Source organism: Strongylocentrotus purpuratus, unplaced genomic scaffold (genome assembly GCF_000002235.5).
Source record: "Strongylocentrotus purpuratus isolate Spur 01 unplaced genomic scaffold, Spur_5.0 spur5_scaffold_2, whole genome shotgun sequence".
NCBI lineage: Eukaryota > Metazoa > Echinodermata > Echinoidea > Camarodonta > Strongylocentrotidae > Strongylocentrotus > Strongylocentrotus purpuratus.
The window spans coordinates 37,425,799-37,443,979 of record NW_022145605.1 but is presented as its reverse complement, the minus strand read 5'-3'; the positions used below and the strand labels follow the sequence as shown (position 1 = coordinate 37,443,979).

At 36.2% G+C, this 18,181-nt stretch overlaps 1 protein-coding gene and 1 non-coding gene across 2 annotated transcripts in view; one reads left to right on the top strand and one right to left on the bottom strand.

Moving 5' to 3' along the window:
• Positions 1-18,181, bottom strand: part of LOC762415 (IgGFc-binding protein) — a 136,379-nt gene that overhangs the window by 42,437 nt on the left and 75,761 nt on the right. The window contains exons 113-114 of the mRNA XM_030991267.1: positions 13,681-14,526; positions 12,185-12,241 (exon numbers count right to left, since the gene is read on the bottom strand). Coding sequence (XP_030847127.1) covers positions 12,185-12,241; positions 13,681-14,526 — 903 coding nt within the window. The remainder of the gene's footprint in view (positions 1-12,184; positions 12,242-13,680; positions 14,527-18,181) is intronic.
• On the top strand, positions 1,687-1,780 carry Mir2006 (microRNA mir-2006). The gene has a single exon (NR_036423.1). It is a non-coding gene; the product is annotated as a microRNA mir-2006 (primary transcript).

Below are 18,181 nucleotides of genomic sequence, written 5' to 3'. Positions count from 1 at the left end.
AAGATAAGGTAGATATCTTATCTAATCATTTATCATCGAATAGGTTCAATAACATGATGCTCTTTATCATACGTGGCAAAAATTGATAAACCATAAAAATAGAGCGAAGTCTATGGTTCAACAAGCATTTGATAAAGAGGGTGTGAAACTAGTCTTTTACATTATCTCCATTTATTAACTTATACTTTTCAATTTGTTTAACTGTTGGTAGGGCGAAAGTGAAGTAAGATGTAAATGACAGTCTATGATAATTTATCTGCAGATGATGTCAAATGGTTTACTGTACAATTAAAAATAAACGACAAAGATACTGCATTATTTTGCTAGTACAGAGCTATAAGGTCAGGGTTAATTCGGGGATGGGTTGGTCCTCATAAAAATAAGATTTGATAACACTTAGTCTAAACCGCAGAGGCCCACATGCAGACGGTGCTGTGAATATCGACACACACTTGGAAAGCCTTGCTCCGATTCCGCCCAAAAGCTCGCAAACAATTCAACAAAAAAACTCTGAATAGCATGACGTACTGTGGCGTCATGGTACAGCGCATAATTCTATTTATTACTTAAAGATTCTATTCTTTGTACTTATTTCATACAAATATGGTGCGGTTTTTCTGCTCGAGGGCAATTCTTTTCATGAGTATTTTTTCTCTCTCGCATGCATACACACAATATTTTCTACTGTGAAAGCATACCTTGGGATAGTAGCTAGTCGACCTATAGGAGCTGCAATTGACCTAACCCGATATCAAATGCTACACAATTACTCTACGGGATCCATATCCATTATTTTCGCACGCCTCGTGGTTGGTATTGGAATCTTAAATTTGCCGGGGGCTCCGGCTAACTTAGGGGAACTAATTTCTTCATATGCTGTACCAAGCTAACTTTAGACACGCAATACGATGCATGAAATGCTATTTTTTTTTTTTTAAATATACTTCTGTTCAGGGAATCTAAAATCTGCTTTGAAATTGACTCTTGTACCACTCAACGATGGATTACTAATTTCCATTTTGAACATCTACTTGACTGTCTATATTTACAGATGATTAGCAATTTCTACGTAGGGTCAATGGGGCCGATCTCCCTTCCATTGTGTGTAATCTTGGTAAAATCAATAGATTTGAATTGTGCCACAAGCGCCTCAATCATATTTTGAACTTTGGTCAGCCGTTTTTATCTCTGGTTATAACGCAATATAAGTTTCACGACCTTTGTAGGGATAAATTAAAACGTGTATTCAGAGTATGATTGATTGGTGTGTACTTGCACTCGACAAGTACCCCATTTTTAGGCGGGCTACATAGCAGTATAAAACATTTTTTACACTCGATTGCATGTATTGCGGTGAACCTTGTGGTAGAAAGGGTACGATAGTAAATCAGACTTATTTTCCGAGATGCATTCAAGGACTGGTTATAAATCCAGAAGATTCTAATCGACCACGTGGTTTTACCTGTTACTCATTTGAGGCATAGCAATTTACTGTTTTTCGAGTTGCTTGGACTACGCATTAGCACAATTGTGCAGAATATATCATAGCGGTTAGGCCTGTACATTCTCCACGAGAAAGGTTTGAAGAAACATTGGTCTACCACATCCTGCGCGGCACTATGGCAGGGGCTACACATCGCAGGCAGCATCATCTACGCAGAGACACACCTATACTTCATCCTCAAGGCCGTAGCATGTGCCATCGCCACCAAGTGTACTTCAGTGGACATATGTCGTTTTTAAATCTGAGCACACTTGGTAGCGGTGCCGTGAGCTACTCCCATACATCGGACCATGCACCGGCATCCCACTAAACCGAGGAACTGGGCATCCATCTTATACTGCTTGGCGTGTTCGATAGGAGCTATTTAGAGCGTTAAGATGGATCTTACGAATACTTGTACGCAAGTGCATTACTTCTATATTTAATGCAGCTTCGATATTGACCTTATTTATACTTATTTATACTTATTTTTCAATTTGAGTAGAGAAAATGAATTGCAAAGAATATCGTTAGTGGTCTCCTAAGGGTCTCCTAATCATAACGATTACTGTTATTATTATTATTATAAGTATTATTATCATTATTTTCAGAATTGGTATATATATAATTGTTAACATTATTATTATTATCATTATGACTCCTACAATTATGACTTATTATTATCATAATGATCACTAATCACTATCATTTTTATCATTATCAGTAGTCCTAGTAGTAGAAGTATAATAGCAACAGCAGTAGTAGTAGTAGTAGTAGTAGTAGTATGATTATTTTTATAATAATTACTCTTATCTGACAATATCTTCTGTCAAATGTGTAACTTAACTACCAATATCGGAGGAGTCTGCGCTTTTGACGGTCCATGGCGCCATAATTATGCACTGTGAATCATTGTCATCATATAAAGTTTGAACTTGACGTCAGCTGTGCATATTGGTCTACTTTCTTTGGCAATCCCATGACGGAATTTGGAATGCATGGCAAATGCATTTGAGAACAATATGTAAGAGATGATAAAACAGGATGAATTTTAAAATGTAAAAACTCTGAATATTAGGTTAGCTTTCATCGTTATCAATTTTAACTCCCTTTTAATGTGTTCCAACAAGTCATAAGCCGTCACTCCATTAAAATATATCAAATTAAATGCTTTAAACTTACATTCTAAAAAAAAGTTGTTGAAATTCACACTTGCTAGATATGATTTGAAAGTACAAACTAAAACCACAAAAAGAAAAACAGTGTCTATAATTTTGATTACTAAGAACTAGGGATATATATATATATATTTTTATAAGTGACATGATTCATACAAATATTACTTTAATATTTAAAAATACCAAAGTATCATTATTTTCTCGATTCACATAATTATGTCAATATAATATTCATAGTCCAGTATAGAAGGCCCGTATAAGTTAACAATGAACTATGACGCAGCAGTAATATAGAAATGATACCATCAAATACTGATTGATAATCCACATATTAAAGTTCATAATTATGTCTTAAAATATCTTTTTATCTTAGAAGATAACAAGAAAACAGAACCTTCGACCCTTGCGTGCCAACGGTACGTAGATTTTCTTGCTTTAAGGTTTTCATCACCGCTCTTAAAATACTATGACTCATTCGGTTTAGGAGATTAAATTATGCATGTAACATTTTCCTGTGGCGACAATGGCTCTGAGCAGTATTTCGTTAAAGATGTAGGGTTTGGGTAAGGGTTGATGAAGGGTTTAAGGAATGATTTAGGTTTAAGATTTGGGTATACTTGTAATAATGATTTCAGGAGGTTGAAGTTACGATTTGTTTGTGGAGGAAACTGATCGCCGAGCCGGAGGCCTGAAACCTCCTCAGCAACCTTTTCCATACATGGGCGTAATAGAAAAGCGTTTAATGCAGGTGAAAACAGGGACACCAGTAGAAAGAGGGGGCTCTAGTTTTAAAATTCTTTTTCATATGGAATCAAACCTACCGCCCCTAAACAAAATCAAGAAGGCGCTAATGTAACACAAGCGGATAGATAAAGACAACCAATTATTCTCCGAACAGTTTTTTCCTTCGAGCTAATATTTATCGGGATGACTAAATTTAAAAGAATTCAAAGCAATTTCTTCCCCACTTTATCCCATATAATAATTCAATTCATCTTCAGTCTACATTTAATGGACCACGATTATAGGCATGATATAGGTGTGTATAATATGACCCTTAACACAGTTGAGCTCTCATTCAACATGAATATCAAGGTTTTCAATTCGAGTCGGATCTCAAATCATCAAAAAAAATATATGATGTAATACCTATCTGAATTTTATCGATTGAATTATCTGTACATGTTTTAAATGGGTAAACATTTAAAAGTTCCAAGTAATTAAGTGAATCTGCAGAAAATTATGAACATTTTTGTTCATTTTCTCTCAATTTTGTGGACGAGGATGATGTTTCTGCATAATACTATGACTAGATAACAGCTCAAATGACATGCTTTTAACCTGACTTAAAGCCCTTTGCAAACCTTCAAAAATGTGACTCAACATGTCTGTAGCAGCGAGATGAGTCTATGACAGTATGGGTGAAAATTGAAGCCCTCATTTTGTACACAACTAATCAGTCAAATAAAACACTGCCAGTTGTAAAAATGTTGAACAAAAATTATGACCGTAATTTTGCCAATAGTGAGTAATAGTTGTCACCATAATTTCAGTAAAGTTTTCAATTATGATTATTTTTTTGACATGTTGGCCCTTTAACAATTTTTGAGATTTTCCCCGTGCAAAATTCCTGCAACACCCTTTTAATTTAAACATTGCGGTAATAGCGTTAACAAAAAATACCTCAACAATTCTCATTTTGAGATAACAATTCGACAATAATTGGCCAGACGAGAAGTGAAAGAAAGACGGAAATGATTATAGGATGACAAGCCAAGGTTTGAAACGTATGTGTGCATGAGTGTGTAAACGTGCGTGTGCGTATGTGTGAGAAAGAGTACGGAATGACACAGAATTCATGACAGAGGTACATAATACATATGAGAGCAGAACCAGTTAATGGGTTTTGTGTATGGTTGTGCAGTAGAGACCTGGGTAGAAATTGAGGGAGATAGGGGTGAGTGTTAGGTATATGTGGGGTGGGGGAGGGGGGGCAAAGATAACAAAAGAGAGAATTAGGTGTGAAACCTTCCATACAAGTATGGTCTTTAAGTATGGTCTTTCCTGAAATCTACCTGGGACAGGAACAGACCAGACAGACAGAAACCTTACAAGGGTGTCCCGCAAGCACCCCAGCACTAACCCCATAGCTCGTCCAACACCCATCCGACTTCCAGCCCGGGGCACAGACTCAACGCGCACATAATGCCCTTCCATAAAAGGGAGAGATTGAAAGAGCCTATTCTCCCTGGGACCTCCGATGGATATTATTACCGAAATAAAATTCTAAGCAGCTTACAGGAGTTCAAATACAAACAATTTCTGCCTGCTAGTATCTATGGAAAAAGGTTTGGAATCTCGACCTGACCCCCCCCCCCCCCCCCCCTTTCTTCCAATGCACCAGAGTGCATTTTGTCGTTTGTCATTCGTTGGAAAGGGGAAGGTTCCCGTTCAAGAAGAGACACTTTGGACCGTTCGTTTTCGAACTAAATTCTGCATAACTTGGTTGGCATCATTGAAAAAATAGATCGAAAAAATAGATCAGAAGAACACATCAGGTAATACGTACACAGGCATACTTTCTCAAACAGATCATACTGGAACCATTACAATGACTCGATATTATGTCAGTAATTAATACGTGACAGGGAAATGCTCAAGATGAAGTGTGGTTTTTAAGGAACAAGATGTGTATTTCAATTGCAGTTTCTTTATATCTACATTCATCTTACGCATTGGACGTTGTCCTTTTCAAACTAAATTAGGCATAAATTAGGGCTTTGTAAACCCCAATATTCATTAAAAAGGGTCGTTCGAGCAGACCTCTAAACACAGCAAACACAGTCATTCCCACATTATCAAACAAATCGTCGACTAAGGGACCATTAAAAGGACAAAGACCATGTTCAGCTACTAAATAGAGACGTGGGAATGCTCAAAATTTAGTGTACTTCTTTTTATGGACTATATAGCTGCATTGGCATTGCAGTTACTTCACACATATACTTGCGATGAATATATGTATCAAACTTCGTAAATAAGACCAAGAGAAACTTCGTATTTTATACCCCACTAACACCGCCAAACCGACTCCACACCGACGTCAGACCGATGGATTTTTTTTTAGCCGTTAGCGGTAATGTAAGTTTCTGTTCGATTTGTAGTCGGTCTGGTGTCGGTCGCGTTGGTGTGAGTGAGGTATTAGGGACTTTTAGATTCGCACGAAGACAATGGGGATTGCTACGATCGACGTCCTTTTAATGTACTGCCTTGAATGGACGTCACACGTATCAGTCCACGCAAATCTAAAAGTCCCTATCGCACGACCATGACTTGCAGAAATCGCAGTTTCTCCCGACAAATCAATTTCGCTAAACTGAGGGAACATTCATAATTTTGCCCAAATTTACAATCTTGTTTGATATCACAAAACTATGACGTTTGCGATTAGTTGACCTAAATGCACAAGAATGGTTTCTAAATACTTTTAAATTGACTGGATATCAATTTTATTTTCAACTTAGTGAAACTACCTGAAAAGAATATTGATAATTATATGCACGCACAAATTAAAGTGCATTTGTTGCAAAGCAGGTCACATTAAAAAGAATGGAGAATAAAAGCATTTATGTGTCTTTCTTGGTTTTGGATAATTAATTTAATCACTGGCTCACGCTTTCAATACTGTGAGAAAAAAAGTGTGAGAGAAGGTTACAATCCGAGCATGAATTTCAGCGCAAGTACGAAAACAAATTTACGGTGCCAGAAAATTAGTTTTCAACGAAATTGTACGAAGGAAAAAAAGTAACGATCTATTGTCTAAATATAGACCGCTCCATGCTCGATAGATGATTTATGAACTTTGACTTATACTTATAATATGATGAGTCATTTTGTCTAGAATACAATAGTCATTCCTGTTAAAATGCATATACATTATGACAATGCTATAATATACTGTATGCTTATTGTAGTGTCGTGGTCGAGTGGATATGTCACCGGACCGGAGATCACAAGGTCCGCGGTTCAAGTCCAGCTGCGGCACTAATGTCCTTTGGCATGACATTAATTTACATGTGCCACACTCGACTCAGGTAATTGGGCACCTGGCAGTAATTAATTCCTTGAAATGCTAGAGCGCTGTAATTTCCAAATTTGGAAGCGCATAGAGACGTTTAAATCTGATATGCGCCATACAAGAACCGAAAATTATTATTATTCAAAGTAGGAAAAGTAGGATGGGGAATGGTATCATTGTAATTGTATAGATACTTAGATAGCCAATGACTTATGAAATGTATTAACAGAAATGATATATAAAATCAGATAACAAAATCAAATTACGGATGGAATGTTATATGAAAAACAGAATATAAAGAAGTTTTGGCTTATCGCAGACTCAAAAACATTCATAATGTGTCTTTATTCAAAACATAATTTTCAGACAATTGCAAGTCAAGGGGTGGAAATAAGGAATCCCTGTCCTAGATTCTTTTTTTATCAATCAAGTAATTAAAAAAAAAATCACGTGCATAAAAGTGTTTTACAACGGACATGCACCCCCTTAGACCGTTTACAATAATTCCAAAGGATGTACTTATTTCATGGTGAGAAAGGTTATAACATATTATTACTGGTATTTTCTTCTCACTCTCATTTGATATAATAGTAATAATAACAACATTTATAATGCGCACATATCCACCCCCAAGAGATGCTCAAGGCGCCTAACAAGGTTAGTATACATTAAACTTAAGAGAACGAAAATAATTTAACATAATTAAATATAATTCAACAACGTTAATTACATCAGATTGTGAAATACACTATGTCTTAACTAAGGAATTCAGACATTCGATAGGTTTTCAATTTTGTTTGGAACACATTTTGATTGGCTGACATTTTGATTGAATGGGGTATATCGTAAGGTGATAGAAACTTGGCCAGCAGTATTTTGAGGTTGTGATTTTTGTGTGCAGACCAAAGACGTTTAAAAATAATTGGTGCAGACCCTTTAATTGTCTAAATACGGTCGATATAACCTTTCATAATTTTCAAGTAAGGTGACTCACGACCCTCTCTATTATTAGTCCGCATCAACCGGCATTACCCGCCCCTCCTCCACAAAAAAAAAATCGATGTTTAAATCATGAATAGCGACATTAATAAATCTCACACTCACTTATGTGTTTATAAAAGGGATAGAGAGGGAGAGAGAGGCTGGAAGAGAAAAAGAGGGGAAGAGAGAAAGGGGAAAGAGAGAAAGAGAGGAACAGAGAGAGGTACAAAAAGAGAGAAAAAAGAGAAATGCATAGATGAAGAGAGAGGGAGACGGGGGCGTTACAAGCTCGCCATCATATAGAACCATTCAATTTATATCAGTTGTGATATAATTGACAACGACAAAAGCGTAAAACTAGAACACGGCCGCAAATAAGATAATGACGCCTTTGTTGATATTTTTCGCTGCAATTCTACACACGCACCGAGATAAATCGTTTGACTCCGATGTGCAGTTAATGTTCGTTTCCAACAAACCGTCGGAGCTTTTAATTATCATAAGAATGATTTTCAAAGCTTCGATTTCTGTATTGACGTCTTTTCTTTACATTCAAATCAGCTTTGCAACAACTAGCACGTGCATGGAAAATTAACCGAGTCTCGCGCTTGTTGGAAGCTAAAGCTAGAAACATTGTACATCCTAATAAAATTGCAATTTCGCGAGCAGTTGCTGATATTTTCGGAATAAGAGAAATTATAAACTTCTAATCTTTCGCTCATTTCGCGTGTTTTCTACAAATTTGACGTGTAAGTCTCACAAGGACTACATGACGGTAAAAAGCATTGAAACATGAACAAATTCATTTGGAAATATGACCAGAGAGTAAAAAGTATCATCAGAAAGTCTGCATAGGCTTAAATAAGAATGATGTCATGGATATTTCATTAGCTGAGGCGTTTGATATAAATAAACTTGATACGATGAAACATCACAATACAAATGAACAAGGGGAAAAGGTCCAACATAGTCTAAGAACATTGAAAATGGGCATGTGGTCGACTTTGCGCCCCTCAGAACGAGTTTAGCTCCAATTTTATACCCCCATTACACTATGGCGAGACCAACGCTAGACCGACAGCAGAAGGGCATGAGACCGAACAGAAAACAAATTTCATGGTAAAAAATAAGTTTATCTGTAATCGGTGTAAAGTCAGTTTGGCGGTGTGACTTATCAGTAAACATTTCATACCAGTCACGTGCATCGATCACGTTTTTTTAAATGAATAACATTTCTAAAAATAATTGCATTCTGCTCTACAAAAATCCTGATGCGAAATGTTCTACCGGCGACCCTGGTTGTCTAGTTGTCATGGTAACGCATCATAGTGATGCTGGAGCTTAACTACGACATCTAACCCCGCACAACGGGCGCATGTCTCGATGAATACAAGCGGACAATCACATACATGATGTCATAATGATAATGAACCGCGGCATATCATGAACAATGAAACACGAAGGATGCACAATTGGAATTTTTAACGATCACATCTTTGAGCGGAACGTGGTGCTGAATTAGTATTACTCCAATTACAGATTCTGTATCAATTGTATCGCGTGATGTAAGTGGTTTCATTTTCGTCTGAAAGGCTGCAGTATTATATCACTGAAAGTATGAGAAAAAGGCTTCAATTTATATGTTTGTTAATGAATGAAAAAATTACAGGGAATGGTATTGCTTTGGATGACGTAAGTCGTTTCTTTTGTTTAAACAATTTATTTATATGTGCGATCAGGTACATTATCTTGATAAAGAATAATAATCATGTTTACCCCATAATCCCTACGTGAAGATCGCGTGAAAGTGAACAATAGACGCTGAATTGATAAATTGTGTTGCAAAAGTAAGCAATAATTAGGCTAATTAAAAAATAGTGTTCTGAACTTAAAATAGGTAAAAACTTAACGACCTTTTGTGGTGTGGGAGTAGGTGCCTCCTTAATTTATTGCACTATTGTTGAAAATTCCCCCTCAATTGATAACCTAAATCTGAAGAATTATATTAATCAGATATGTCTTGTTCTCTTGAAAAGTAATTAATGGTGGAAATACATTTCATGTTCATATATCGCAACATCTAAAAAATGTTTTTCTTAGCAGAATAAATCGTTGCTTGAAAAATTATTACATATTTATTTTTCGGTTAATAAAATTATCTTTGGTGAAATTGTAAATCAGAATAATCAAATCAATAAAACAGTTTTACTCTTCTCAAAAACAGGTGGAAACATGATGTATTATCGAAATTATAATTTTTCAAGATTATGCAGGTCGGAATATTCTCATGACCTTAGTGCAGCTCTTACAATGACAAAAAATGGAAACGTGAACAAAATAACTTTTGTGCCCTCTCTTCTTCTATTTATTAATGTCTGTCCAGTCCGCGAAACGTGTAGAGTACAATTAATTTCTCAAAGATGAATAGCTTCGCAAATGTAAAGCGAATCGAACAAACAATACTAGCTTTACAGGCACCAGTACAATTTTTTTTCATGAGACTTCTTTTTATAACTTTCTTCCAATATTTACCTGATTGGATTGAAAAATAATAAGGAAAACTGCTTAGTAACGGAGAGCGCCGTGGGGAGTATGTTTGTTCTTCAATGTGGAGAGAACTGTATACATCTACCTCAATCTTTGCTTTCCATAGGCGTTTTATTTATTTAGCCATCTCCCCTCGCAGTACTGAGCACGATACAGCATATGCACGCATGGTTTATCTGAACATTTCAATTTGATTTGCATATTAGTATTTGGTGAAGAGCGCCAAAAGTAACGGGCGGGATAATGTTGAATCGTGATGAAAAGTGTAAATGGAAAAAAGAGAGGAATAGATGGGAAGGGAAAGCGAATTAAGAGATTTAGAGGAAGTAGGAGAAAGGGTCACGCTTAGCACCTTTGATAAATCTATCTGCCTCTCATAATCAAAGAAATATAAGTGATATTATAATTTTTGATTAAGAATGATATTACATCCATGGGAGTACGACACCAAGTTGTTGTTTTTTAGTTACTGTTTTGTACAACTTAAGACAGTGAGATCAAACTACATTGTACGTGTGTAAGTACAGAGAGGGAGAGGTACAAGGAAAGGTAGGGGAGAGGGGAAGTGGCTTATGATGGACTGCTCTTCAGAGAAACTACATTTTAAAAATACGTCAGGTAATCTTACATGAAATAAACCAACTTATACCATGAAACAGTAACATTTAAACAAGCTGTTTGGCACAATGTAGGCGGAGATTCAGGATTTCGTAAAATAAGGGAGGGGTGGGAGTCGAGGGTCGAGGGAAAAGGTCCAAAAAATGTCACAAATAGTGGGAGGGGTTCAATGTGGTGTACTCAAGGCATTTCAGTTGGGTTTCAAAGGAGGGAGGCGGGCTTGGGCCTGTTTGAGCCCCTCCACCTGTGCTATGTAAGGTAGCTTGAGGCTCTTAATAAGAGGTCAATATAATTAACATTATTATGATATATTATAAGGTAGCTTAAACAAAAGTCAACTACTAGTGAACCTCAAGTTTAATACAGAACTATTCATTTCATCACTATTTAAGGAATATTTTTAACGAGAATTGTTGATTCATTTCAAATATGTACAAAGGTTAAAGAGGATTAAAAACACTTTGAAAATGCATTAAAGTTATCAAAGTGGAAGGGAATTTTATAGTGGGCGTTTCATTTGTTCTCTGGGTAGATAATCCAACTACATACTTAAACAAGTACTACGGTACTTTTAATATTTTGCTTCTCTACAGTTAACTTACATACTGTTAAATATGGGACATTGAAAAAGGGTAGGGTGGGGTGGGTGGGGTGGGATGTTGGGGAACTGAAATACACTACTCTAATTGGTTCCATCCAAACAAAAGACTGCTGCCATTTGCATGGGGCTTCAGTGAAGTACTTACTACAAAATTGTCAAGTAACAAGTCATGAGATCATACATCATTTCAAGTACATAAGCCTCACCAAGTATCAAGTGACATTTTCAGTAGCAATTCTAGAATACTCTGTCTCCATAATAAAATTCACCTTCGATTACGTAGGGAGTATATTTAGCACGCACGGTGGGCATGTTTCTCCGCACTCATAAAAAAGGGGGGAAAGGAAAACCCGGCAATCACTCAACTTCAGGTACAATCATATGATATCATTATGCGCGCCAGAAAGCAAATAAGTTCAGTTCAATGTCAACACTCCAGCAGACCTGAACAATCGAAGAGCGAACAAATACACCCGCCATTTCTGATATCAGGCCAGGGCCGCACCCTGGACAAATGAGGATCAGTGCACAACTCCGCGCGACGACCGAACTCTTTACTCACTTGCACATGTGGCAGATTTTGAATCGAGCTACTCCCATTTGCCGTTGTAATGCATTTCAAAAGAACAATAAGAAAAATCGTAAAATAAGAAGAAAAAAATTGAGTGGCATAATCAGTCCAATGAATTGGTACTTACCGATAGGGGGCGTTGTGGTCTGAGCCTGGGTCGTCATTTCTTGAGTGGTCGGTCCGTCTGTTGTAGTTTCAAGGGTACATATATTATTTACTACATGACAATCGCCATACAAAAATCAGCAGTGGATATTATCTCTTAAATTCACATAATATATTGAATCGTAATCTGTCCTACAAAATTACCATATTCCAGTAATGGGTAGTGATCGGATGTAAATGTATTAGTTTTATCAAAGTAAATAACATGTCTATCCATGATAAACAAAAATCTTTTTACTTTTAAAACAGTAAAACAGTAATGTTTTCAATACTTTTCCAAAAGTATGACATCCCTAAACTATATTAAAAAAACTGAACTAAATATAAATATAAAGTAATTTCATGATATATACAGGTATAACAACATAAATGTAATCCTACTGTTAAGAACTTCTTGTATTATAATGAAAAGACATAGCACTGCCAGTTACAAATTGAAAAGGGCGTAAATATCTTCTGTTCGGAGTAAATCAAAATGAGGTGATGCCCTTCTGGCTCCCAACATACGATATATGTCCCTTTTTTAATATTCTAGTACTTACGAATTATAGTCCTTTGATCATTGACAGTGCAACTTGTTTCTTGCATGTGAATGTACCAAAATAAACTTGTATCATACAACATATTTCAAAATGATATCTCTAAGATCATGCAACACCACAATCACAACATATAAGGAGAATTGCTAAACTATATTTCACTGCATTAACAAAGACAGTTGAGTGAAAAATTGTTATTTTTTTGCATGATTTTTACAAATATTTCTGAATGTGCAAAAAAAGGAGAAGTGAAAATTGCTTTGCCATGCAGATAGCAGCCCTCATGCAAGGATGCAAAGTAATGGATAGACAAGAAGGAAACAAAATCAGATCAATGAAAATCAGCCAAAACAAAACCATTTGGGGGAAACAAAAATAAATATATGTAGAATTAGGAACTATACCTGTGAATCACGGATATATATTTTTGTGTTAGTTAAGTTAATCAAAAAGTAAGCTCACAAGCACATATCACAGGTATAGTTAAAATCAACTCCTACGTATGCAACTCATCTCTCTGTTTCATCGAAATCATATCTTCAGATTGATTCACTGTTAAATTCCTCACAAAGTTCTTTAACACAAACAAGTTTACATGTTCTGAAATTACTGCATATCAACTGAACACTAGAGAGAGAAAATATCCATGTCGTCTGGTATCACATATTTGCAAAATCTATATCAGCATACTCCAAAATCTTGAGTTCCAAAGATAAGATACTGTTTAAATCTTTGTATTATAAATAGTGGATCTCTTCCTTCTACCAACACAAGTTGGAACAAAACAATTTCTCTAAATATTTGTTCTCCAATTCATCGTCAACAACTTCAACAGCATCTGCTTTCACATCTGAAAGAAACAAAATCTAACAAGCTAATCATCACATCACAATCGTACATTCTAAACACATCTACTTACCTGTTGTCATTCCAAGAGTTGTTGCTCCATCCTTTGTAGTAGGTTGTGTTTCCTCTGATGTCATCACAACAGCTGTAGTTGCACCACTTGCCATACTTGATGTCATGAGTGAATCTGTTGTGGTTGCAGCTTCAGTACTAGAACCCATTGGAATGGTTGAAACCTTCGGACTAGTCCCTGAAACAGTTGTCTGTTCTTCAGTTGTGACATCAGTACTAGTTTCATTTGTCACAACTACTGGGCTAGTCCCTGGAACAGTTGTCTGTTCTTCAGTTGTGACATCAGTAGTAGTTTCATTTGTCACAATTACTGGGCTAGTCCCTGGAACAGTTGTCTGTTCTTCAGTTGTGACATCAGTAGTAGTTTCATTTGTCACAATTACTGGGCTAGTCCCTGGAACAGTTGTCTGTTCTTCAGTTGTGACATCAGTAGAAGTTTCATTTGTCACAATTACTGGGCTAGTCCCTAGAACAGTTGTCTGTTCTTCAGTTGTGACATCAGTAGAAGTTTCATTTGTCACAATTACTGGGCTAGTCCCTGGAACAGTTGTCTGTTCTTCAGTTGTGACATCAGTAGAAGTTTCATTTGTCACAATTACTGGGCTAGTCCCTAGAACAGTTGTCTGTTCTTCAGTTGTGGCATCAGTAGTAGTTTCATTTGTCACAATGACTGGAGTTGTAGCATTTACAAATTCAGTCGTATCAGTTCCTTGCTCTGTAGTCGTGGAAGCAGTAGTAGTAACATTAAAAAACATTTCTGTTGTTCTCACATCAATTGTAGTTGAAACGTTGGCCGGTGTTGCTGTTGAACTTCCCCTGTCTGATGTTGTAGACTGTACCCCTAGGTCTGCATTATTTAAATGTGTTTTACAAGAAAATTTCAAGGGAAACTGGAGAAATATGCTAAGGAAAGAAAGGAATACCATCACAGAGACTCAGAGGAAAAGTGTATGTATATGACTGACAAAATACTTCTGAGTCCATAGATGTAGAAGCAGATGCACGCTTGACAAGAATGTAGAATAAAATGAGATTTCATGATAATGAAAATCATGTAGCATGCAAATAAATAAGATGAAAAAGATGAACAAATAGCATGCAAATTAACTAGGGTTCATAAGGAAGTTCATTTATCATGTCAGGAGTTTACCGAGGTGATCTTGAATGAAAAATAAATATATAGATAGCTTCATGTACAAGTATTACCAACATGAGTTTACAACATATTTGTGTTAGCACGGGGAAACGATTGAATGACTTATCGTCATCATCATCATGATGGTGATTGAATTCTCTGTTCCATTTTACCAAATTAATATAAAAAAATTATCTGATACGCTTTGGCATTTGGGTTTATCATCACGTAGCCAGTCATGCACAAATGAACTTCTTTAAGAACCACATATTCCACAACATGCAGAAATGGAACACCAAACAAATCAGCAACAAATGCGCATGCAATGCATTCATGAAAATGAGGGGATATATTTGAATGATTACATGTTTGAGATGTTATAGCATTGTAGTCAGCAAAATGAATGAGAAAATGTATCGATTGAGAACATTCACTGTTCATTGACGAAGATAATCATGAGTGGATTGAGAAGGAAAAAACAATGTTATTTGTCAGTTATGAGTTATTGGTGTTCAGTATGAATACATCATGATGAGTAACACTGGTGTAAATATCATTATCACTGGTATCATGCAAATATATTTATGTTAATTCATATAAAAAGACACATGAATGTGTATGTATGTTGTTGTCATTAACAATGTATGCATAACATGCAGTCTTATCATGGCTATCATGATTGATACATTAAAGAACAGGATCTCTTTTGCTTGTATCATCACAACATGGAGGGTGAAAACTAGAGACTCAACAATGAATGTAGTATTACTGTGGTGACACAACAAGAATAACTCACTGATGAATTGTGTTTATATTTTTGTTAGACACATGAAAGTGTATATATTGTTCAAGCAAGAAATGAACACGAAGTCTTTTAAATTACCTGGTGTAGACATATCTGAGGAGCTCATTGCATTTGTACTAACAAAAGCAGATGTTGTGGTATCAGCAGACTTTTCAGTGGTTCTTGAGTCCACTGTAGTGACATCCATTTTGGATGTCACACTCTCTGATGTGGTTTCTACGACAACCGCATCTGTTGTGTGTATTGTCGTGTGCTGGGGAGCACTTGTGATAACTTGTGTGGAAAGTGACTCAGTACTAAGCCCCATTGTGGTAGAGTTGTCTATTACTGGTAAACTTGTCGAGTCAGTAGTCATTTTGATTGTAGTAGTATCATCTACAATCACAGGTGTTGTAAGTGTTGGGGTAATGAAAGTGGTTGAAAATGGCAAGCTTGTGGTACGAGTATCTACTTCATCAGAAGTAGCAACATCAGAAACCAGGGTCATCATCTGAGTTGTTAATTCTATTCTTTGTGTTTGAGTGACTGGCTTTGAGGTTACTCCTATTTCATCAGTAGTAGCACCGTCAGACTCTTGGGTCGTCCCAAGTGAGGTTAGTTCTATTCTTTCTGTTGGAGTGATTGGCATTGAGGTAATTCCTACAGAGGAAAGATTATTTGTCATATCAGTAGGCAAGATGGCAGTGGTCTTTACTTCTGTTGTATATTTTTCTGAAGTGTAATCTTGAGTAAACAATGGAGTGGTTTGACTAAAGCTATCAGTTGTCAGTTTAAGGGTTGTAACATCAGATACAGATTTAGTGGAAATTTCTTGTGTGGGTGTGGTCAACATGGACTGTTTGGTTGTTCTGCTATCCGCACTCACAGGCACTGTTCTTTCTGAGGTGACTGAAACAGTTGTTTTGTCTGACGATTGTTCTGTGAATGTCTTATCAGTCGTAATGCCACTTGTTGAAACAGACAAACTGTCGGTTGTAGGCCCAGGTGTGGTTGCAGAAGTACTTAACATCTTATCAGTGCTTACTGCAGGAGTTTCAGTCATTATCCCCAAATCTGTCGTCGACCCACTTGTTGATAAATCAGTTGTCATACTCTTGGACAACATGTCTTTTGTTGCATCCATTGTGGATAGGCTTGTTGTGACACCCATTGTAGATTTATCTGTTGTGATACCCATTGTAAATTTGTCTGTTGTTGCACCAACTGTACTTTTATCCACCGTCACACCCATTGTCACTGAATCACTAGTTAAATCTACATCAGTTGTTACTCTCATTGTGGAAAAATCGTTTGTTACACCTTTTGTGGTCAAATCCATTGTTACACCATTCGTGGACAAATCGGTTGTTAAACCCAAAGTAGATTTCTTTGGAGTCAACGCAAATGTTGTAAAATCTGTACTCATACCCGTTGTTGAAGCATCCTTTTTAATGACTGATGTTGCAAGATCTGTAGTCATTCCTTCGGTATAAACGTCAGTTTTAAGATCTGTAGTGTAGTCAGTGGTAGAGACTGTAGTAATAGGTTTAGTCAAATCTTTTGTGACGTTTCCATTGGAAACGGTTGTTAAATCTGTTGTGAGATCGGTTGTTATACCTGTGGTAAAATCGGTTGTAAAATCAGTGGTAAAATCTGTAGTTACATCTGTAGTTAAGTCTGTAATATACTCTGTTGTTAATTTGGTTGTAAAATCGGTGGTAAAATCAGTGGTAAAATCAGTGGTAAATTTGGTTGAAGAATCAGTGGTAAAATCTGTTGTGAAATCCGTAGTTGTAAACTGAGTTGTAAAATCAGTAGTCATATCTGTAGTGAAATCTGTTGTAAACTGAGTTGTAGAATCAGTAGTCATATCTGTAGTGAAATCAGTTGTAAACTGAGTTGTAAAATCAGTAGTTATATCTGGGGTTAAGTCTGTAGTAAATTTGGTTGTAAAAGCAGTGGTAAAATCTGTAGTTACATCTGGGGTTAAATCTGTGGTTAAATCTGTAGTAAATTTGGTTGGAAAATCAGTGGTAAAATCAGTGGTAAATTTGGTAGTATAATCAGAGGTAAAATCTGTTGTAAAATCAGTAGTCATATCTGTAGTGACATCAGTTGTAAACTGAGTTGTAAAATCAGTAGTCATATCTGTAGTGAAATCAGTTGTAAACTGAGTTGTAAAATCAGTAGTTATATCTGGGGTTAAGTCTGTAGTAAATTTGGTTGTAAAATCAGTGGTAAAATCTGTAGTTACATCTGGGGTTAAATCTGTGGTTAAATCTGTAGTAAATTTGGTTGTAAAATCAGTGGTAAAATCAGTAGTATATTTGGTAGTAGAATCAGATGTAAAATCTGCTGTGAAATCCGTAGTCATATCTGTATTGAGATCAGTTGTAAACTGAGTTGTAAAATCAGTAGTCATATCTGTAGTGAGATCAGTTGTAAACTGTGTTGTAAAATCCGTAGTCATATCTGTAGTGAAATCAGTTGTAAACTGTGTTGTAAAATCAGTAGTCATATCTGTGGTGAAATCAGTTGTAAACCGAGTTGTAAAATCAGAAGTCATATCTGTAGTGAAATCAG